This window comes from Heteronotia binoei, chromosome 8 (genome assembly GCF_032191835.1).
Source record: "Heteronotia binoei isolate CCM8104 ecotype False Entrance Well chromosome 8, APGP_CSIRO_Hbin_v1, whole genome shotgun sequence".
Taxonomy (NCBI): Eukaryota; Metazoa; Chordata; class Lepidosauria; order Squamata; family Gekkonidae; genus Heteronotia; species Heteronotia binoei.
The window spans coordinates 89,809,176-89,833,452 of NC_083230.1; the positions used below are offsets into that span (position 1 = coordinate 89,809,176).

The 24,277-nt window shown below is 41.9% G+C and overlaps 1 protein-coding gene across 1 annotated transcript; it reads right to left on the minus strand.

The window, feature by feature from the left end:
• Positions 1–1,497: 1,497 nt before the first annotated feature.
• Positions 1,498–16,782, minus strand: FBXO7 (F-box protein 7). The gene is made up of 9 exons (XM_060245553.1): positions 16,410–16,782; positions 12,899–13,163; positions 12,165–12,392; positions 9,288–9,429; positions 7,728–7,811; positions 6,683–6,775; positions 4,607–4,783; positions 3,369–3,406; positions 1,498–2,287 (listed from the first exon to the last, which is right to left on the minus strand). Exons 1-9 carry the CDS (start codon positions 16,529–16,531, stop codon positions 1,895–1,897), a joined length of 1,542 nt encoding a protein of 513 aa, XP_060101536.1. The 5' UTR covers positions 16,532–16,782; the 3' UTR covers positions 1,498–1,894.
• Between the last annotated feature and the right edge of the window lie 7,495 nt (positions 16,783–24,277).

Genomic DNA, 24,277 nt, shown 5'->3' on the forward strand with positions numbered 1-24,277 from the left:
AACTTGTGGGCATTCGATGAAATTGCTGAGTAGACAGGTTAAAACGGATAAAAGGAAGTACTTCTTCACCCAAAGGGTGATTAACATGTGGAATTCACTGCCACAGGAGGTGGTGGCCGCCACAAGCATAGCCACCTTCAAGAGGGGTTTAGAAAAAATATGGAGCAGAGGTCCATCAGTGGCTATTAGCCACAGTGTGTGTGTGTGTATAACTTTTTTTTTGCCACTGTGTGACACAGAGTGTTGGACTGGATGGGCCATTGGCCTGATCTAACATGGCTTCTCATGTTCTTATGTTGCTACTACCAGTTTATTGCATTTTGCACTGCATACAACTGAAGTTTAAATGTAGCTTCTGGAGGAAAAAGGATATATTTTATAAGAAGCTTGCACTGCATTCCCTATAACTGTGCACCTGTAGGTAAGCTGGGGGTGAAGACCAATTTTTTTTCCCCAAGTACTAAAGTACTCACTCTCACCCTCAGATCTCTTACTCAATTCTTGCACTTAAAACAGTGCATGTGCTCATACATACCCTTCCAGTTCCAAGACGCTCTGGACCAAAAATGAACAAAAGCCCATTTGCAGACCAATTAAACCTAACACCAGTTCTGGAAAAGTAAAAGTAGATTATCCAATATTTTGAGTTAGTGTGCAATTGTGGATGCATCTAATGAGTTAGATTGGTAGCTATAGTTAGATTGGTAGCTATATACCCATGATTGGTAGCTATATTTAATTCTGTCAACAGGTATAATTCCATTTTTTTAAAAAAAAAATGATAACCAATCTTGTTCAGATCCATAAAGCTTTGCAAGCTTTTCTCTGTTGATCCTTTAGTAAAGAGGTATCTGTTAAGTCTTTGAATACAATATGGTGGTTGACTGTATGATCATTTACAATTACAGTTATCACCTCTTAAGCAATACACATTGGGTGTCCATTAAACAAAGATAGGCAACAGGATGAGAAAGTATCCCAACACCTGTGTAATGAGATCATAAGCAAAATTAGGTGACATTGAATCTTGGCCTCCCTCACTTCCACTGTAGGTACAGAGCTTTTTTCTTGACTTCACAATGGTCACTGCTATTTCATTATACAAAAGCTTTCTCCTGGAACTCACAGAACTTTCTTAAGGCAGAAAGGCAATATCCTTTTTTTAGTGCTTTTAGCATTCTTGCTCATTGTTCTGGTCAGATTTTGGGTTACATTGTGGCATGTTTTTATTCAGCTGTTTGTAGGATGAAATGTTCAGTGTTTTCCTCTTTCCAGTGTAACAAAAAAACCAAAATCTTAACCCTGTATCCTGTGTGCATCAAAGTCCCCAGTATCAAAACTGCTTTTCAAGTAATAAAAATGGGAAATCCTCAAACAAAAGGTGCCCGTAGGAACAATTAAGGCATATATCTTTCATGAGAAGCCCAATGATAGAAAGACGCATAAAACAAAAAGCTTGCTGCCTGTGGGAAAGACTTTTCAAAAAAATCAGACCAGTTATGGAAGAAAAAAACAGCAATTGCAGGCATTTAATTGAGACATTTCGGGGAATAAGGCAGTCCAGACTAACAGAATGTTTGTGCTTAAACTGCTGTTTATCTGAGGCAGCAAAGGCCAACCAGGTTTTGTTCTCTAAGAAGCAATTCACAGATGGTAACAAAAAGGAACACAGTGTCCCCACAGAGTTCTTTCTGAAAGGATCTTCAGTTCTGAGGAAAGCAGCACTAGTTATTTGCACCAAGTTATTCAACCCAGTCCCTGGAGTCAAGATGATATAATAACTATGCATTGACCTAATTAGAAGAGAGACACCGGGAAGCCCCAGAGCTGAACATCCTATAGTTCAAAATGCAAGCCTAGGGACAGGAGGTTTAAAACTACTGGTGGTTAAGAGTCATATGAATGGACGGCGACCATCAACTGTGCGGCCTCGGCCAGACCTAGGAGGGAATCTGTCACTGCAACCAGCTCTCCCAGGGAGTGCGAAACCTGGACCTGGAACAAAGCCCGATGGATCAAAATGTGGCTGTAGTGGAGGGAACAGACTTGGTATCTCCTCTGGGCCAGGAATGAGTGAGTTGATTGGGTCGCCAAGAAATGGAAGGGTTGGCATATCATCATATTCACCACCAATTATCATGGGAGGGTAAAGAGGATTAGGAGGGAAAGGGTTAGGGTAAAGTGGGTTGGGATGAAATGGGATCGGATGATGAGGAGGAGGGGGCAGAAACATCATATGCCTCCACCTCAGGGCCTCCTTCTTCTGCTTCAATTTCTTCTTGTATAACTGCAAAACAAAATATTACAAAAATTGTTCAGCCTAAAGTCTAGAATTGCTGACATTTTTAAGATCCCCACCCACATTTGTTTCCTGATCACATCCTATCTGTACTGATGGGTCTATTGTATTTCTGAAAGACATAGTTCAATGAAAGCAACAGCAGCCCCCCTCAGAAGTCTGGCCACCAATACTACATTTTGAACAGTTTAACACACAGGTGTCAAACATGCACCCCGGGGGCCAAATCAGGCCCCCAGAGGGCTCCTCATCAGGCCCTGAGAAACTATCTGCTTCCTTCTCCCTCTCTCTTGCTTCCTTCTGCGTAATAGCTTACTTTGCCAGACTTGCTCAATCACACAGGAACTACAGAGCAAAGCCTCTATTTTCTCCATTGGCTGAGGCTCCTCCCTAGGGGGGGAAGGGGAAAGGCAGGGCTTGTTTTTCCAGGCTCTCTCAATGGTACAGCAGAGCTACTGAGCCAAGCCTCAATTTCTTCCCCCTCCTGGTCCCCTGGGGAAGGAAGGAATTAGAGCTTACTTTGCCCAGTTCCCTGGATCCCATGGGAGAGATACAAAGAAAGCACCTTTAATACCAACATGCTAACATTTTAAGCATGTTTAAGGGTTTTTTTAAAAAAAAAATTGGGTTTGTGTCCTTTATAAAGTTTATGTCTCTGCTACCTAAACTCAAATAGGTATATACATAGCCCAGCCCAACAAGGTCTCATTTAAATCAGATCCGGCCCTCATAACAAATGACTTTGACGCCCCTGGTTTAACAGAACAATCTAGTTTCAGGAAGCATTCAGCAGGACTTGTCTTCCCTTTGAGGTAAAATTCCATTGAAAGAAAAAAACATAATTTAATTATTACAAGCATCTAGGCCAAAACTGAGCTTTGCTTCAGTTCAACTGATTAGAGCATCAAGAATAAGACACAAGTTTACAAGCACAACTCAGGAAAGAAGGGCTTGCCTCCTGCAACAAGTGTAGTTCAATGGCCTTAGAACCTAGCCTGGCCTTCTCCCAGCTCTCTGCATTGTGTCTGTTCTCAGCACTTCTAAGGGAACACATCAAACAGACACTTACTTCCTTCCAGTCTGTGTCTCGTGGCCTGGAAACAGGATCTGCAAAGAAGGGAGAAGTCAGATTGACAATACAACTCCATATTGTGCTTCTATACAATATACTGGAAGGCATCATGTGCTTAACATAGGAAGATGCTCCTGGATTAGAACTTTCAGTTGGAGATGAAGGCTTGTTCACCTAACTTTGAAAACCAAAAAGCCTTCTTGGTCAGTGGTCTCCAGCCCAGAGGTTGGGACACTAAGGTAGGTTGGGGTGGCCTGTCTCCACAAAGCTGCCACTTATGCTGCTCTTTTGGAGGCAGATCTGAGAGCCAATACAGTGCAGTGTTTAAAGAGACAAACTGGGTCAAAGTTCACTGCGCAGCCTTGAGCTACTCACTCACTTTTCAGCCCAATACATCTCACAGAGTTATGACTGTAGCAAATGGAGAGAACCATGTAACTGCTGCTCTGAGCTCCTTGGAGGAAAGGCACAATAAAAATGTCAGACAGAAGAACCAACTGCTACAGTGCATGCACAACTAGCAAAGGCACCTCTGCACACACATTTGAGGTCAAGATGGCAAGGAGAGGCCATACACTGATGGTGAGGATTCCTTTTTAGCACAATACAAACTCACCCAGATCCCACAGCAAAAGATCTTCCCACACAACCTATGCCCACCTTGGCCAGCTGCTCCTCCCAAGGTTTCATGCCTGTGCTTGCAGCACAGAGGCTCCTCTCTTTCCAAAAAATACTGATCTTTTGCAGGTAGGGAGCCTTGGTGCCATAAGGACAGGGAAGAAGCAATGGACAACTGGTAGGAGAAAGGGAGACAGACACACATTTGTGAGAAGAGGTCTCCAAACCTTCCTATGCCAACTTCTCATTATGGGACATCTTCTGGTGCTTTGCTTGTGTTTGTCTCCAGCTGCTTATGGTCCTGTCCTAGATTTAGGGAGGTCATAACTCTGGCTTCTCTCCCTGTCAAGTGGCAACTTCAAGTGGATGTGATATGTACCTGCCATGAACTTAAGAGTTCAATGAGTCTCATGTTGCCATACTGGGGTTAAAGGTTGGTTCTTTGTCTAGAAAAGCTGAATACTGCTGCTCTGAAGCGAAAAGCCATCTCCAAAACAGTTGATAAAGTAGTTTTTGCCTTTTATCAAATGGCACAGCTGGCTTCCATAAAGAAAACTAGCTGGCCTGAAAATCATACTTGGGAACAAGCCTCCCACTTCATCCAAGTAAGCAGTCACCTCTGAAATCTCGCAGGTATACAAATCTCCACAACAGCTGGTCATTTGCGGCTTTGTAGAGGTCACGGCAAACAGCAGACAAAGAGATGAGCGAGCGGACATCCAGGAGTCTTAAAATTCGAAGCTTCAGTTCCAGTGGAAGGACCACCAAGCCAAACACATCTGGTAAATTCAAAGCTAAGAACAAACCAAGTACAAAAATAGTATAATCAATATTTCCTTGCGGACCTGTTTTCATCTTCCAATCTAGTTTATCAATATATCAAACTACTTATTTGTTCAGGGATGCAGTGGGCACTGACAATATTAACAGTGAACTCTTTCTGAATGATATCTACAGGCCATCCTTTTATGTCACACTACTGTCCTTTGCTTCTATCAAGTAACTGAAAATTATACTGTCTCAGGCCTCATTAAAACGTGGTCTAAAGTTAAACATCTCTAAACAAACAAAAACCTAGACAAATAAGAGGAATAATCTGAAACGACGCTCATTTTTTCCTAACAGCAATAGAATATAAATCCACCACTGAACTCTAGTTTCAAATAAGATCAAAAGAGTATTATCCAGGGCTTTTTTTTTTTTTTTAGCAGGAATGTACAGGAACGCAGTTCCTGCTGGCTTGGCATCAGAGGGTGTGGCCTAATATGCGAGTTCCTGCTGGACTTTTTCTACAAAAAAGCCCTGTGTGAAACAATGGTGATGCCAGGGGGTGTGGCCTAATATGCACATGAGTTCTTGCTGGGCTTTTTCTACGAAAAAGCCATGGTATGATCAACTCAGCCTATACCGGAGCTGCATTGCTACCTTTTGGGAATCTATCAGTAACATATCTGGGTACAGCACACACTTGCTATACAGAAAAGTTCTTGATCAGTCCTTGTCATATCCAACGAAAGGATCTCAAAGGTAAGAATTGGCCTACAGACCATGAAAGCTGCTTTCTCATGATAGATTCTACTTGGGCTAGATGGACCAATGGTCTTACTTGCTTTAAGAGGACAGCTCACTATGGGCACACAACGATCGAGCTGCTCACGTAATCATCAGCTGGTGCTCTGGGAGACAAAGGCCTGAACTTAAAATCATGCTAAAACACTACATTGAGAAGTCTGCTTAGCTTCTTTCCAGCCCCCTTCTAACATCTACACCTGAGTGTCTGTGGCAAGCAAGCATGGTACCAAAGGGAGCAAAGGTCACAAGAAATGGAGCCCATTATAAATGGATACTGTACATCTTAGCATAAAAGGATTCCTAGAAAATGTTTCCCTTTCTGAGCAACATCAAAAGATGTTAGAAGTATTATTATGTATGCATAAAAGTTATTTCTCTAAGTTCTCCAACTCTTTGGCAACCAGTCACTTTAAATGCAAAAAGAATAGTACAAAACTAGCATTTTATTACTTAACATTGCCAAACCAGCTGGCTCAACAGCAGTGCAGGCCTTCACCCATTAAAAAAGGTTCATGTTTAATGTAACTTAAGAACATCTTCAGATCTTAATCAATTTTATTTCCATTTCCTAAATTAGAAGTTACTTGTTTTTTCCAGTCTTTTAATTACACAGCACCTAACTATGCTTAACAAATAAAACTGCATTCAGATATTTCTACTCTGCGGAACTTCCCTCAGTTCTGTACCCCATCTCAGCTACTTGAGAAAAGGACAGTAGTGAACTAAGGTTGGAAGTTGCAGGTGACCTATGTTTTGAAGTAATTAAAAGTTCACACACACAGTTACAGGCTTGTGATGTCTGTGGCCTACTACAGCCATAGACACCAACTAAAAAAAACAGGGCTCACGGTGTCAGGCACAAACAAACAAAAGGCTCTGGTCCAGGCAAATCACAGGAGTACAGACCTCAAAACTTGCCTCTGTGCCAAGACCAGTGGAACTCCATTTTTTACAATGGGCGGTGGGGGGAGCGCCTGGGTGCTAATAGAGAAATCTCATCACCACTTCAAACATTAATCTAGTTGTAGTTGAGCTGGCACAAGTTTATCACCATAGGACAAACATCCAGTTTATCTACTGAGGCCCTATTCATGAGTTGCTTCCTTTAGTGTTTCTCTTACCTTGACGAGCAGCTGCCAAAAGAGGGTACACCAGCTGATCTTTAAAAAGACGAGATAATTTCTGAAGATCTTTATATATTCCAGTGATGTTTGCTTTAGAAAAGAGACACCCAAAAGGTACATTAAAGTACAGTTCTGTCTTCATAAATATCTACTCAAACGATTTCCTTTGACAAGTAAAAACAATCTTCTAGCAGCCATGCAGAGAAAAGCTGTTTCTCTCCACTGCTCCAAGTGTCAGTGGGTACAAACCACTGTGTTCAGGCAGGCAAAACAAAGTCTGTGTGTTCTCTTTTACGGGGAACAGAAAGGGAACAGAAAGGATGAGGCATTTAGTTCAATTAAGCAGCACTTGAGCTAATATCGCTAAAGACTGTGATTGGATCCATAAATGTCCATTTGCGATCTATGCACATATAAAGCATGTGCGCTTCCTGTATTTAATAAAAAGGCATGGACAAGAGGAGCAAGACCTGGCTTACTACTGGAAGCATCTGTCTCCTCACCCAGCCCACTTGGACACTGGAGGGAAAAGCTCAAAGCAACAAATGGCAGCTGGGCAAAGCAGTGTTTTGTTCCTCTCACCTACACAGTCCACTCTCTGCAAAGTAATAAAACTCCATCTCCTATTTTACAAATGAATAGGTGGATGTGTCAGTAAATACATATGTTCTTCTCCTGCCTCCCCCATCCAGCCACATCTAGCCTGGCCCAAGAGTCTTTAGTAAGTAGGGCTTCATTGCTGCTGCACTAGCCCCTTGCTGTTCTCCATTCAAGACTGAGATCTTCTTCAAATCAGATTGTATGAAAGCCATTACAGTGTACCGGTTCACATGCTAGACTAGAGTCTGGGAGACCCAAGTTCCCACTCTGCCATGAAGGTTTGCTGGGTAACTTAGTGCCAGCCACAAACATCCAAGCCAGCTTTCCTCGTAGGGTTGGAAGGAGCATGAAAAGGAGAGAAGAGGGATCTAACCGGTTTGGGTCCCCACTGGGGAGAAAGGGGGGCTTTAATAAAGTAAAATAAGAATAAATAAATAAGTACCTGAGTCTTGAAAACAAACAAAGGATGTTGGCAGAAGCTGCAGTCTCTTCACGCTTTTAATGTCACCACTGATTTTTAACATCACTGTAAACACATGCCAAGTTTGATCAGAATTAGAACAAAATTTTACATGCTGCACTGAATAAACTATTTTGGAAAAGAGACTCTTCTGAAGCAACTTGTACCACCTGAAATGGCCCCCAAGAGAGGTGTAAGACACATACAAGAACATCAGTTCTATCGTATCACTGCAAAATCCATTAGCTCAAGAACTAGTTCCCCCAAGGAATCGCATCTCTGAGATAAATATCACACAATACTGGTCTCATTGGAGACAAATGAACTCTGTTTGCTATTTTAAAAAGGCTTTTTATAGTGGGCCTGCTCATTTGTGCACTCAAATTCAGAATTCATAAAGAGAACAATAAAGAATGTGTCTAAAGTATTCTGGAATCAGGGGAGGAGGCGGCTCTGGAAACCTTGCATGGCACACAGTCTTTTGCTGAAAACTCAAACACTTTACCTTTGAATTCCAGAAGGCAAATAGCAAGAGTTTCTCTGTTTCAGTTCCCAAGAATGATTTTGTATAGTGCTCTCACATGCAAGTACAGTAGTATTTCACTTTCAGCCTCACATTACCACAGCACTGCTTCTCTTTTCTAATGACGTGCAGTGATGCAGAAAATCTGGATCAAACAACCATTTCAGGAGAAAAAATGCTCAGCCTGCAAATCAAAATGTCATCATCACGTGACTCAATCTGAAGATTTAATTAGGAGTCCTAAAGTACCAGGAATGGTTTCCTCCAAATTAAGTGCTACAAGAAGAAACTACTGCTAACCACACCCTTCTATCTGGGTACAGAATTACTGTGAGAAATAATGCCTCTTTTCAGTTACCAAATGCAAGCTACCTTTTATTACTAAATCATAAGACATATCCCAGACACTATGTTTGTTACAACAATGAAAAATGAACTGGATGGCTTAATAACCAGAAGTACACTGCTGACTGAAGACTGGTCTGCATGCCACCCCTCCTGCCTCAGGAACCAAAAGCATTCACACAATTAACCAAAGCACCTTAGTTCTCCTTGACACTTCAGACACTGAAACTATGGCTGTAAACATGAGACTCAGTGGATGCTCTGCCAGCGTGAAGGCAGAACATGAGGTGAAGGCAGAACAAGCTGTATCAAGAAACCTTACCATTCCTGCCCTGGATAGCTGAGGCAAGACCAATCTCATTAGATCTTGGAAGCTAAGCAGGGTCAATTCTGGCAAATACTTGCATGAGAGACCTCCTCGGAATACAAAAGCCCAGAGGACAGGCTTTATTCAGCCACCTTTCTGAATATCCTGCAGGCCTCCAAGTAGGGGTCAGTCTTCAGAGGTCACCATGTGTCATGGGAGGGGACTCTGGGCCTTCCCAAGGGACTCTAATTCCAGAGTGGTGGCAGTGTCAGCTGACACCCCCATCTGGGTCATGACATCATGACTTTCAGGTGCACACACACAAAAAAACACACACCCTCCCCCCAAAAATAGAAAGAAATCTTACCATTGACAACAATAAAGTCCCCCAAAGGCACGCAAGTCAGGGCAGCAGAGCCATCTTCACAGAGATGGTGACTATACTGTAACTTATAAACGCCACCATTTCTCCACTTCTCAGGCATGGACACTGATTTTGCTTCTGTCCCCTGAAAAGCAATGAAAAGGCAGTTATCTCCAGCTCGTCCTTGAAGTGGCTTTCCCACAAAAAAAAACAGGTGCTGGCCAGGAACCTATATACTGTCATGTCCAAGGTGGATAACTTCATTAAAGTAGGCAATATATAGTAGTCTCTTGACACAGAAAGGAATCACTATAGCAAAGTTTACATTGCCTGCTCCTTCCCCCAAACACAAGAAAAACTAGTCTGACCCACCCTGTACGCACAGAACCTGCACAAAGGATGCTTTTCTTCATCTAGTCAGCTGAAAAATTTCAAGGCTCACGTTACTTCCTGTGCAATCTTCAAAATGATACTTGCTAGAGGTGACTTGAAACTATATTAATTTTTAAAATCAAAGCAATACTCCCAAAAACTTAATCTGAGGCATATGAAAGCCATTTGTACTAGAAACAAAGAACTTCACAAATTAGCTAAGAGAGGGGGGTCATAGTCCTGGACTTCTAAATTGGTACTACAGTATCAAAGAATTGCAATCACCATCTGATTAAAAACTTTTACAACTCAGGCTACTTATTATCACCTGTGAAATATTAAAAAGATTTGGGTTATTAGTATTTTAGTGCCACCTTATTTTAAATTGTTTAATTGTTGGATTTTACAGGCTTTATTATTATCTTATTATGTTGTGAGCCACCATGAACCCACTCGTGCGTTAGAGTGGGATGTAAGTCAAATAAATAAATATTATTTGACTTTAATGCAATGTTACTCATACAGAATTTTTTGGACAGAGCAGGCTCTAAATGAAAAAAAGGAACATTACCATACTGGTACTACTTTTCACGAAGGTATTTCTAAAAGAAAGATGAGGATTTATTTACAAAGGCAACTACACAATTTCCATTCTTCCACCAATCCAACTACACAATTTCCATTCTTCCAGCAATCCCTCTTTCTTTTTTTTGCCATCAAGTCATTAAGGCCACACTCACGCACACCCCAGGGTTTTCAAGGCAAGAGACATTCAGAGGTGTTTTGCCACTGTCTGGTGTTCCTTGGAAGTCTCCAACCCAAATACTAGCCAGGGTTGACCTGCTTAACTTCTGAAATCTTATCAGTTTGGGCTAGCTGGGCCATTCAGGTCAGGGGTAATCCCTCTCTACCCACATCTATATTCACATGCTGTGTGAGTATAGCCTCACACAACACTTCCTCCAACCACAGATATTCCTTTTATTAGCTCCCAATACCATAAGGTTTAAGGTTTTAAATGTTTAAGTATCTAATTGTTTTATACTTAAAATTGTTTAAATTTTATGCTTGATTAATTGTTGGAAGCCGCCCTGAGCCACTTGTGGGAAGGGCGGGATATAAATCCCGAATAAATAAATAAATAAAAATAACCCGAGCAGTAACTGAGACATGCCCATCTCCAGTTAACTGCAAATAATAATTGTATGTAAAAGCTCACATATGTACACGGTGAATGGACTTAAGACTAGAATTTTCTTGCTATAGACTTCAGGCTCATTGCTCCAAAGACAGAGTATTTAGCTAAGACTTTAGATGCATCAGAAAACAGGAGAAAGGGTGATAATCCAATTAAGTAGTCCTTGCTTCACTGGTGTGAGGGCTGGATAACAAGACAATAAAGCAGACATGCAAGCATTTTATTTTCCTTCCTCCTTTCCTAACCTCCACCAACCATTATTCATAACACAGCCACAAAAAGGCCCAGTAGAAAGCTACTTTCCTTGACTGGAAAATCAAGAGCCAGCCAGTTATATGAATGTGCACTTTCCTACACCCCTGCCCAGTATCAGCTATAGCTGTGCACAAGTGGGGACCAATGTTCCCTCTAAGCTGCAGAATATTGTGAGCAAAAATTCTATTTAGTGAGCTACTGGCATTAAAGTTGTGAGCTACTGCATAAATTATTGTGCTCTGGCATCATCCTTCCTGAGCTAAGACAAAAATGTGTGAGCTGGAGGCTAAAAATCTGTGAGCTGTGAACACTAGTGGGGACCCAAAAGCTGCTCCCTTGGCCAAACTTCCACAGTGGCTGCAGCAGCTCACCTCCCTCTCCCCATCAGCTTCACTATCACAGCAGTTGGAGTAGCACATCACCGAGTTCTCCCCAGCCTCTTTACTCCCTCAATGGCTCACCTGGCTACTCACCTGGCGGGTGAAGAAGAAGAGGAGCTGCGCACATACAGACAGCACTGATGGGTTGGGGATTAAATCTCCCCATTTGTTTTTTTAAATTTCAGATTTTTCTGCAAGCCTAGGGGTCCCCAAAGTTTGTAGAACTGTCTTCAGTCAATGTGGGCACAATCTTGAGATTCAGATATCCACAGATTAAACCCACATGTGACTCCTACGATATGTGATTACAGACATGACTATGTAATCTACATTTAATGCAAATTGTCATTCCCTCCAAAGTCAGATTTTGAAGCTTGAAGAGGGTTTGCAAAGCATAGTCCTGAAGAAACCTGGCCATCAACCATTACTTGTGTCAATGCTCATGCAATGATAAACCTTAATACTAGGTAGAGGGGCAAGAGAATAAGAGATTACTCCAGAAATGAAAAGTGGGAGAAAAAGAATATGTGTTTATAGCTCCTGATGCAAAATAATGTGTTCTGGTAGCCAGCATTACAGTCACACTGGACTGAGAAATGTTATTTAAATTCAAAAAGGGTCTCTTGACATTCAACTCAATTTCAGAAGTAGCTGCTCTTTTACTATGTTGCTTACTTGAGGCACATAGCCCGCCTCCATCATGAGAAGATGAATCAGAACTATCAAGGCATCATTGGCACTGACACACTCTGCAGAATGGTAGAGGGTCTCAAGAGAGTGCGGCACTTGCCCATCTGTAGCTTCAGAACACAGCATCGGCTCCAAAGGATAAGAACCCTCAGATTCTTGGAGATCAGGAACATCTGAAACCATCTCTGAAGCAAATTCTTGGCTGGATCCTGCCTTGAAAGGACAGCACAGACAGAGAAGAGCATTTAAAAAAACCAGTTATCTAGCTGAGTAAAGCCATCAGGAGAAAATCACTGGAGCAAAAGCTTTCATTGAGGGGAAAACATGTCCCCTTAGTTAGCAATTTAAAAAATGCCTGCTGACTACTTAAATTAATACAATTGATACAATGTAGTATTAAACAAAAACAGATTCATTTGTTTCATGTAGGACTATTGCTCTACAACACATAAGCGTGCACCGAGAGGCAGGCTCCTAAATATTTGATGCATTATTTCCTAATTTGGGCTTCTGGACTACAGAAGACAGAGAAGCAATTTTCAGTACAGAGTGCTTTACAAGATATTCAGGAACACAGAAATAGGCTGCAGTAGTAAAAGACAAATTCCTTGCTCTCCAACAATACATTTCATATTACACATGCCAAAAGCATTCCGATGGGATCTCACACCCCCACTATATCTGCCTTCTCCTTCTAACTTCATCTCTTTTGGACTTACCGTATTGTTATCTATTTGATCTTCATCTTGAACCTGATGGTCTTCTACGTGCCCATTGTGTGTTTCATTTTCTGTGCTACTAGATTGGTTGTGACATACAGCTGAAGTGGAGGAAGGGGGTGGAGGTAAAGTAGGTGCTGCATTAGCATCTTCCAGCCTCAAGCATATCAAGTCTCCTGAAACAATTCCAAATGATGCTAGAGATTCCTGGTTCCCAGTCAGGGAGTCTTTGTTGTTCAAGGTTATTGCAAACTGGGTATCAGAACTGCAGGAGGGGAAAAAAAGTTAAACTCCATCATTTGGCCTGCAGAGAAACTAAACAACAGATTACCAGTAACATGACTGATATAATGCAAACAGCAGATACAGCAATGACAGGTTTTAAAAATTATTTTCTTCCTATCAGAAATGTTTCACAAGACTAACAGATTCGGGCCTTTCTTTTAACTTTGATACAAATAAGTTTTAGTACAGCATACCCTTCCCATGTATCTAAAAGTTATATCAATCATCTTCAACTGAAATAAATTATAAAGGATTATGCAGTGTAAATGTCACAGACAGTCCCAATATACAGATGGTTAATTAAGATATGGTCAGTAGCTAGCATAGCTAAACTCTCTCATGCAGTTAAAAGTTTTTTAAAAGGATGTAAAAGAAGTACAGCAAAGCTGTTTATCTATCCTGGTACAACTCATGATTTATCCAACTTTTAACAATGTACTGTCCTACTAACATAGCAATCTTGAGCCTTTTCAAAAAGATGGGGCACATGTTATAAATCAATACACTGGGTTGGGTTCAACCAGCTTTTCAGTCAATGAATACAGATAGAAAGGGTCCCTATGATCAATCAAAAAGCATATACTAGGGCTCATGGGACCTGGACAGACAAAAGTTCCAAGGGGCAGGCACTGTAGTAAGAGAGGAATGGGACAAGATTGATAGTAAAGCTCATTGTATCCAATCCAAAAACCTAAAAAGCTATAAGTAAACAAAATGTTAAGGTACCGCAAGCAGCCCCTTCAAAATCAGATGTTGTCAGTTCTTCATCCACAGAAGTCCCAACAGATACCTCACATTAAAATGTATTTTAACTAATCTTTGATATAAAGAAAGGGGACAGTCTTTCATCCTCAAAAACCAATCAGAAAACTTTCACATATAAATTTTATTAATGTTAAACTACAGCTTTTCTCATTGAACCTCTGAAATCTTGATTTTTATGTACTTTTACAGCCACTCCTACTACATTTTACCTGTGGATACGCATGACATTTTTTTCACATCTTAACAAAGAGGAATAGCTTGAAACAAAATCACTTTGGTTCCTATTTCAGCAGTAACCAACAAGTGAATCTTTGTTTTCAGTTTCATATATGGCAGGAGTGGCCAATGGTAGCTCTCCAGATTTTTTTTGCCTACAACTTCCATCAGCCCCAGCTAGCATGGCCAATGACTGTGGCTGATGGGAGTTGTAGGCAAAAAACATCTGGAGAGCTACCGTTGGCCACCTCTGATATATGGCATACTGCCAACTTTAAAAATAATGCAAGCTCCTTCCTACTTACAAAGAAGGCTGGTGACCCCCCCTGAGCCAAGCATCTGGGCTAACATATACAATCCCATCCAAGGGTGCATTTATACTACTTTATGCCTTTCTCTGAAGTCCATCCTGCCCTGATATATACAGATGATATCAATAAAGTGGTAGTTGGGGATTTCCTACTGCTCTGTGTATCTGCACAGTCCCATAGTGTGTGTGCATTCCAAGGCTCTTCCCATTCATGCCACAGTTCTCCTTACAGTGGAGAGCGCTGTGTTCCTTCCCTCCTTGTTGGGTCCTGCACATGAGTGGTAAAAGGCCAACATCAGTAGACATGACTGCAGAAGTGTCTGCCGGTTAGCTGCTTCCCTGTCTGCCTACAGGAGAATATTATCAGCACAGCTGTTTCATGATTGACAGCAGCAGAGTCACTTTGGAATGCCATGCTCTGCACCTCTGGAGCAGGAATTTTCGCCACACACATTCCCCTTTGCTGGAGAAGCACAGGAAATTAAATAGCTGCCCCAACCCTGGCTGCCTTTTCTTTCTTTGCATAGTGAATTGTTTGTGCATCTCCTTCTTTGCATTGGTCCTTGGTGCCATCAGCTGCCTTTGCAGCCAGGAGGCCACATGACAAGGCTCTCCAGCAGGCCCACTGCCACATGCCTCCCTCTGCATAATGACTGCAAAGTGGAGAACATGGGACAATGTCAGTTTGTCAAATCCACTCGCATCCCACAGTATTCAAGAGCTTTTTTCTAAAAAAAAATTTGAGAGTACTGTAGATGTCTTTATACCAGGCACATAATTCACACAATGGACATCAGTGGTGGAGAGAGAAAATGGGGAGCACTCTTCTCACCCCCATCAATAAGTGCCTGTAAAATACTGAACCTCCTTCCCTGAACAGTTCATGGTGCCACTTCACCTTCCTTTATCTAGCCCCAAAGTAAACCTTACGGCCAAAGGAAAGTGGCATGTCTCTCCTGAACAAAGTTTGAGTCCAGTGACACTTTTAAAGATGAAACAATGTTTTGTTTTTTTTTAAAAAAAGGTATGAGGATTTGTGTGCCCACACACTTCCTCAGATACACTGAAATGGAAGTTGACAGTCCATACACACAGGCAGAGAGTGAACAGCAAATTAGCATACAACAAAACGAAGGTTTTGTTGGGATTTTATTATGGGAAAATTAGTCTCCTATTTTGACATATTTATTTGCTTCACTGTGTTAAATACAAATGGTGACCTCATAAACTTAACTTATTATTCCTATTTGATCTCTGCATCTGTTAAAATGCCTTCATTATGTTGCATGCCTATTTGCTGCTCACCCTTTGCCTATACATATGGACTGTCAATTTCCATCTCAATGTATTTGAAGAAGTGTGCATGCACATGAAAGCTCATACCTTCAATAAAATTTTGTTGGTCTTAAAGATGCCATGGGACTCAAATTTCATTCTGCTGCTTCAGACCACCTGGATGTCTCTCCTGAGTTCAAGCTATAACTAAAGTATATGCTACCCATTCCTCCATCTCACCAATACTTGATTGATTATTTTAGATTGCAAGACAGGTCCCAGCTATCCATACCAATACAGCTCTGTAAGATATTACTGAATTTGCATAACTAAAATATTAACAATATCTCTGCCATACGCTCCACTGGTCAAGCCCAGGAAGTGCAGTGAACCCAGGAAAGAGCAATAGGCATTACGAAGGGAAAAGGCTTTAGAAGATAGCCTAGCACCTGAAATATCGCCATGACAACTAACAAGACAACTAACTAAACCCTCAGTGAGCTATGAAATTCACTTTCAATCTACTTTACCTCCTAGGGTTGCAGTGAAAATCGGACAATAACTAACGTGCGGCAACCCCCACTTTAAAAAGTGGCAAAAAGCGTGCATTCCCCGGCCCACCCAATCCCCTCTCCGCGGATAAACCCATCCACACGTTACCTATAACCCCAAGAGGGCAACAGGGTCTGACAAAGGCGTGCGCGCAGATCTTCCAGGGTTGGCTCCGCCTCCGCCAGCTCAAGCCGAGCCGTCCGCTTCTGCAGCCGTACTCGGAGTTTCATGGCGACGACGGTGACAAACTTTTTCCTCCCAGCCGCTGCTTCTTCCACAGGCCACTCAGCAGCAAAGTAGCGACCCCGGAGAAGGAGGAGTCACCAACGAGCGCGGGGGCTTCTGGGTGTCGTCGTCGTCGTTATTATTGTTTTGGGTCGGTGAAGCACCTCCTCCTCCGCCCCGCCATCTCGACCCCGTGATGACATGAAGCCCCGCCCCGTCGCCAGCAAGCGCCTCCCACACAAGCCGACCCGAACTCGTTAAGGAAAATGCAAGCTGCGAGGCCTCTTGTCTCCACTCTCCTCCCCTAGGGGAGGAGTTTGTGTTCGACCGATAGCTTTCGTGCTCCTGCTTGTGCGCCTGCGCAATTCTCTGTGTTCTTTGGCGGAAGAATGACGAAGGAAAACGAACGGTAGTTTGAGAGTGTGGCACGTGACCAGTTGGAGACGGTTAAAAGGAAGTGTAGCGTTTGCTTATTTGCTTGTGAGATTGTTGACGTTTCCTTCCACTCTGGAGTTGGAAAATCTGGTCAGTTTACAGATAACACCAAATAGCAGTAAAATACACTCTTTCCCCAATGCCACAGGAATACCTCTGCAGATACCAATGACTTGCTATTTAGCCCTGCTCAGGGGTCGTTTTGGAGCTCATCCAGGGATCTACTGAGTTTTCTCAAGGAGTCTGTCCGCAGCCATAATCTGGGTTGGCATTTTTGTACCTAATTATGGCAGCAGACCCCTGCTATTGTAATTAGTCATGTATCTGGGTACATGGAGGCTGAAGTGTCGCAGAACTTAACATGGTGTACTGTTTTAAGGGACAATACACACCAGGGGACAGTAGTTGTTGGTCACACAGTCGAGTTCAACTCTTTGCAACCCCATGGACCAAGCCAGGCCCTCCTGTCCACCATCTTCCGAAGTCCACTCAAATTCATGTTGGTTATAACTAATGCTGTCCAGCCTTAGGACTGACTGATTTGATTTTCTTGCAGTCCAAAGGACTCTCAAGAGTCTTCTCCAGCAACACAGCTCAAAAGCATCTATTCTTCTGTACTTGGCCTTCTTTATGGTCCAACTCTCACAGCCATACATTACTACTGGGAATACCATCACCTTGTCTATACAGATTTTTGTTGGCAGGGTGATGTCTCTACTTTTTATTATACTGCCTAGGTTTGCCATAGCTCAGGGGACAGTACATATTACTGAGTACACATTACCAAGTTAAGGTGTGGGGATCTCCAAAACCATAACTAAGTAGCTGGAGTCAATTAAGAGGTTGGTAACATAGAGCCCCGTGGCACAGAGTGGTAAAGCTGCAGTACTGCAGTCTGAGCTCTCTGCTCACAACCTTAGTTCAATCCTGGCAGAAGCAGGGTTCAGGTGGCTGGCTCAAGTTTGACTCCATCCTCCCGGGGTCGGTAAAATGAGTACCCAGCTTGCAGGGGGGAAAGTTTTAGATGACTGGGGAAGGCAATGGCAAACCACCCTGTAAAAAGTCTGCTGTGAAAACATTGTGATGCGATGTCACCCCAGAGTCGGAAATGATGTGCTAGCACGAATGTGGCAATTCAGTCAAAAATATGGACAAATCTGAAGGGAATGGTCTACACAACAGATTCAGGGTGCGGTTAGTCACATGGGATTGCAAGAAGGGAAGTGGAAGTACACAGCAGCTAAACATTAAATTTCCACTGTAGTTATATGGGATACTGGAATAACGCCTCTCCTGTTTTCAGACCATCTGCTTGCAAAAGGCTTGCAGAATAGCTACCCTAAGAGGCAGAGCTGACCACTAAGTGTCAGGGAATGAAGTTATACATAGTAATTCTTCAGCATTTCAAGCTGAAGCTCTGTTTAATAGGAGGCCTTTCAAAATGCGCTTATTGCTTTAAAATACTTCTTGGCTATACTTCCAGTCATGCTGTGGTGGAAGCTTCTAACAAAAAATCTTGCAGAAAGTTGGCTTTTGCAGAGCCTATTGGATATCCAACGGCTAATCAGAAGCCCAGCTGGACAAAAACCTAACCTGGCCCCACCCATTTAAAAAAAAACTTGGCAAACACCAGGTAAGGTGTAAAAATTATGATGCACCGTTGGTCCAACATTTTGATAATATGGGCCATAAATGCAATGATATTCGGTTCCTTATATTAAAGCAGCTGGTACCACATTGTTATTCCTGTATTCGCCAGAAAGAAGCACAATGGATATATAAATTAGGAACCCTCCATCCAGGAGATTTGAATTCTACTCTAGATTTATCATCTTTTATCTAACAAGGAATTTGTTGAAATATATTATAAAATGCTTTTTTCCAATGAGATCCTGTCACTTTAAATACGTCTCACCTGCATATTCAGTTGTCTGTAACCATTTATGGTATCCTGTTACTTTAAATTTTCTTGATTTGTATGTCTAGCTGTTTGCAATTTGCATTGTTTGTAATTTGCATTTAATAATGATTTTTGGAACTGTAATTCAGGAGAGGCATTACCCAGAGTTTTGAATTGTATGAACTATGCCGGTGTAAATTTTGCAATCGGTTCCTCATTAAGTGAAGATTTGGATGTAACAGGGTGAGTGGATGAATGTTACTTGTCAGTATTTTTGTGAGTAATCTTGTATGTATAGAGATGTGAGAGTGATAAGTTTCCTTTTTCCTCCCCCACCCCCTTGTTTAGAGTATTCTTTCCTAAAAGATACCAGCCTGAGGAAGGGCTTTATTTCCTGAAATGCTTGTTTATTGTGTAGTACTGCATGTTGCACTCACTCCGTTTGGATGATTTGAGCCTATTTTTGTAAAATTGGATTGCATATTGCGTCTTCCTCTTCGGAAACATTTTGGCTCCTTCTTTTTCTTGAGTGATTTGTATATGACAACAGAGTCTTCTCTTCAAGAATTGCTTTATAGGACTACTACCATTCAGACATCCTTCTTTCTAAGAATATTCCCTATTCATGAACTGTGCAGTACTTTTGGGACAAATAAACATGTTTAATGTTTTCCTATTTCGGCATATTTGAATATTGACAACATAAAGCAAGTTATTGTTACAGTCTGTAGCGTCTTAGAACAGATTTCAGTTTTTTTGGTATTTGGCTTTCAGTATCCCTGTGTTCTCTCACTTTTTGATACCCTTATTGGTTCGGGCAGTCCTGTCCATCACAGTGTCACTTCCTCCACACAATGCCTCTATTGACTGCCACAGCGCAGTTGCTATAGACACTACCCCGGGTACAATCCAAAAACACTGCAAACCCACTGACTTTGTTTCCTGGCCACTGCATAATTTAGACACATAGGGAATAGACTAGCACAGCCATAGTTACGCAACAGCTGGCAGGCATGGCACAGGATTGCCCTGCCCAGTACTGAGATGCTTTAATCATAGCTTCTTGGGAACTTGCTCACATTCAAAATATTACACAGTTCATGAACTATTCCATGTGCCATTAACGTCTGAGAAAATTATTAACCTGGGAGGCAAACAACAAATAAATATAACGCAGAATATTTTAAATGGTATTTATTGTAGAGCTGTGAAAACATTGGGAAATATAACAGCCAAGTGATTTACATGGATATATAATGTAACTTTTCTATTGTTAATTAACATTGGTAGCATGCTTTGAAGATAAAAGGAATAATATCACTGCCAAGTGTGGTTCTGCCTTGATTTCTGGAAAGTTGCCTTCTTTTGAAAAAGGGTGCGGGGGTGTATATATATATAATCTTCTAAGAAAAATTAGAGGCTGGGAAACTTCAGTCCTAAGAGAAATTCATTACTGACACTGTAAATCAGTCTAGATTATGTCTGATAGGTGTTCAGGTAAATATTTCGCTTATTAGAATTCTTTCATATTATGGCTAATTTACTAGACTAAAGAGAAATCACATATTTGCAGCTTTCCAAATGTTTTGAACAAATCTTCAAAAGGAACTGTGCTGCAACTGTAAAATATAAAATGAGGGTTGGGAAAAAGACAGCCAAGGATATTTTAAGAAACCTGCACTTTTTAATTAAGGGGGTTTCCACAATTATTATTTTGTATCATATGTAGTTTGTCACGCAAGATGAAGAAACCCATTGTTTTTAATGCACAAAGATTCCACCTCTAATTTTTACAAGTATTAGGAACCCAGCATCAACTAAGTGATTTTTAAAAAATCGCTTAGATTACAAATAAAAATGGGTTAAAAATAAAAATGTTTGTTTGAGGAAGAGTTCACTTCCTCAGGCAGAGTTCACTTCCTGCCTGAGAAGCTACACAACATTTGAGTTTAAGAAGCAAATCAAAGAATCAACTGCCTGGGTAACAAGAACCAACAGGAGGAAAACTCAGGTTCAGCAGGCTGGTAGAGAGGATTGGTTGACACAGGGTGGATCCCCACCACAGAGGAATAGTGACTTCTTTTATTGACATTTGTCCCACCTTTCTTCCAAAGAGCTCATGGTGGTTCTTCTCTACCGTCCCATTTTATCCTCACAACAACTCCATGGGGTAGGATCAGCTAAAAGGTAGTAACCAGCCAAAATCACCTAATGGTTTTACAGCAGAGAGGGATCTTCTTACTTGTACTTGGGTTAGCTCAACGTTAATTCAGTACACATCCCTACTCTGTTCTGCCTCTCTTGTGTGTTTGATGTTGCCTGCAAAGCATAGCAAACATTGAGCTACTGGAAGTGAGTAGTAGTCCTCTGACTTTGAGAAGTCAAGTGCCAGGGTCATCACCAAATTCCTGGCGTTCCTCTTTCCCAACACTATAAGGAAACAGACCATGATTTAGAATTGTTGAGATTTTTTGTGATACAGAAGGTTGAACTTTATAAGGGTACAGGCGGTGATATAAAAAAAAAATTGTTACAGAAAGAGGCTAGGTGGATACATCGCCTAAATACAATAGAACCCTTTGGCCTTAATTTATATAATCTCTCATGTTTTGTGTAATTCTGGGGTAGGTGCTTTCAGAACTTTATTGAGATCCCCTTGAGTTTCTTATTGTTACCAGCTGTGACTTGTCTTTTTAGGACGGAGAGTCTTGTCATTAATGTGATTATCCTGTATGTGCTGGGAGAGATATTGGTCTGAGGACCTTTTCAGGTTGTATGTTGGAGTAGTTTCTATGTCTAATTATGTATTTAATTATTGTATATTAGGTATTTTGTTATTATATGTGTTGTCACATTTGGTTTTAGAGTTGGCTTATGAAGAAGTTGTAAAGGCAGCGGAACGCAATTCAAATCGGTGGTTGCGTGAAGGAAAGAATTTCTCCTTTGAAGCCGACGCCATGGAAGGACTCCGTTTGAACTTTACACTTGAGTCTTACTACTCCTTACAGACTGTATGAAGATTGTTTCGGAGCCATCCTTTGATAATGTTTATATGGGATTGTTCTTTGTTCTTTAATGTCTGAATAATGGTATTCGGTCTGGATATTTTCTATAATACAATGTATTAATTTTTGGAAGTTGTCAATTGTTTCTTGACACAATAGGTTTTGTTTTTTGCATCTTTGCTTATATTGTGTTGCCATTGTTTAATTGCTTGAAAAGGGAACAAGGCAAGGCTGTCTGCTGTCACCTTTACTTTTTATTTTGATGTTGGAATATTTAAATGAACAAATACGGTCTGATAAAGAAATAAAAGGAATTAAAATAAGGGGGGAAATCCTATAAACTTGAAGCGTTTGCTGATTACTTGGTTTTTATATTGGAAGAGCCATTATCATCTATAAAAAGACTTAAGGAGAAGTTGGAGAAATTTGGAGCAGTCGCAGGTTTTAAAGTGAATTATAAGAAAACTAAATTTTTAGTGAAAAATACGATGGAAATTCAGATTAAAAATTTAGAAGAAATATCAGGCTACGGACCTAGGAAGAAAATTAAATATTTGGGAATATATATAACAGCCAGAGCAAAAACATTGAAAACAGATAACTATGATAAATTGTTAAAAGAAATCAAAAATGACTTGGATAAATGGCAAAACTTACAAATTTCATTAATGGGAAGAATTGCAACGATTAAAATGAATATATTACCAAAAGTATTGTTTTTATTTCAAATGATACCTATTCCACTGTCTAAAATATTTTTTCAACAATTAAATAAAATGATTTCTATGTTTATATGGCAGAACAAGAAACCCAGAATTAAACTAAAAGCACTGCAGGATGCCAAACATCCAGGAGGCTTTGCTTTACCGGACTGGCAGATCTACTATAAAGCATATACATTACTGTGAGCCGTCCTCGACCCCCTGCAGTCCGGCTTTTGCCCGGGCCATGGGACGGAGACGGTGTTGGTTGCCCTGGTAGATGACCTTCAACGGCATCTGGATCAGGGCGGCTCGGCAGTACTGATGCTGTTGGACCTATCAGCCGCGTTCGATACGGTCGACGATCAGCTGCTGACCTGCTGCCTCGCCGACGCGGGGATTCAGGGGTTGGCCTTACGATGGCTTTCCTCTTTCCTTGAAGGTTGGGGACAAAGGGTCGCGATTGGGAGGGAACTATCCCGGAGGCGCACGCTTGATTGCGGAGTGCCCCAAGGGGCGGTTCTCTCCCCGATGTTATTTAACATCTATATGCATCCCCTTGCCCAGATTGCCCGAAGGTACGGGCTGGGTTGTCACCAGTATGCTGATGACACCCAGCTCTATCTGCTTATGGATGGCCGGCCTGCGCCCCAGAAAATCTGGACCAGGCGTTACAGGCCGTGGCTGAGTGGCTCAGACTGAGCGGGCTGAGGCTAAATCCGGCGAAGACAGAGGTCCTCTGCTTGGGTCGTCGGGGTCCGGGGGGGGGGGAAATCCCCCTGCCAGTTTTTGACGGTGCGCCGTTGATAGCGGCGGACAGGGTCAAGAACCTGGGGGTACTATTGGAGCCTTCCTTAAAGATGGAGGCTTAAATAGCAGCCACTGCCAAGTCCGCTTTTTTTCATCTTAGGCGGGCAAGGCAGTTGGCCCCCTTCCTGGAGTGTGACAATCTAGCATCAGTGATCCATGCTACGGTCACCTCGAGATTGGACTACTGCAATGCCCTCTACATGGGGCTGCCCTTGTGCCGAACCCGGAAGTTGCAGTTAGTGCAGAATGCTGCAGCCCGGCTGTTATTGGGGCTCCCAAGACGGGAGCACATTCGGCCAGGGCTCCGGGTTCTGCACTGGCTGCCAATAATATACCGAGTCCGGTACAAGGTGCTGGTTATCACCTTTAAAGCCCTATATGGCCTAGGACCTGCCTACCTGAAGGACCGTCTCTCCCCACATGTTCCCCAGAGAGTGCTGAGATCGGGAACCCAAAATCTTCTCGTTATCCCTGGGCCACGGGAAGCCCGCCTGCAGTCTACCAGGGATAGGGCTTTCTCTGTAATGGCCCCTTCCTGGTGGAACCAGCTGCCGGAAGAGGTGAGGGCCCTGCGGGACCTTGCTCAGTTCTGCAGGGCCTGTAAGACAACCCTCTTCCGGCTGGCCTATAACTAACTGGCATAGGAAACTAAGTGTAGCTCTATTAGACTTCTGCTTTGTTTTAATGTTTTTATATTTTAAATGTTTTTAACTGTGTAAATGCCTAAACTTAATATTGTTATGTCGGATTTCGTGTGTTGTGAGCCGCCCTGAGCCACCTTGGTGGGAAGGGCGGGATACAAATCATAAATAAACTAAACTAAACTAAAATTACTTTAAAAAATAAAAAGTTACTAACTTTGGAAGGCTTTGATTTAACAAGTGGTTGGCATTCATATCT

What these genes read in the sequence shown, in the direction of transcription:
- FBXO7 (XM_060245553.1), bottom strand. Translation starts at nt 16,531, where the DNA reads ATGAAACTCCGAGTACGGCTGCAGAAGCGGACGGCTCGGCTTGAGCTG. An exon ending in TTTGGCAGCTGCTCGTCAAG is followed by an intron (nt 4,784 to 6,682) that starts GTAAGAGAAACA and finishes GTTTGTTCTTAG; the next exon opens with CTTTGAATTTACCAGATGTG. An exon ending in GAGACACAGACTGGAAGGAA is followed by an intron (nt 2,288 to 3,368) that starts GTAAGTGTCTGT and finishes TTTGTTTTGCAG; the next exon opens with TTATACAAGAAGAAATTGAA.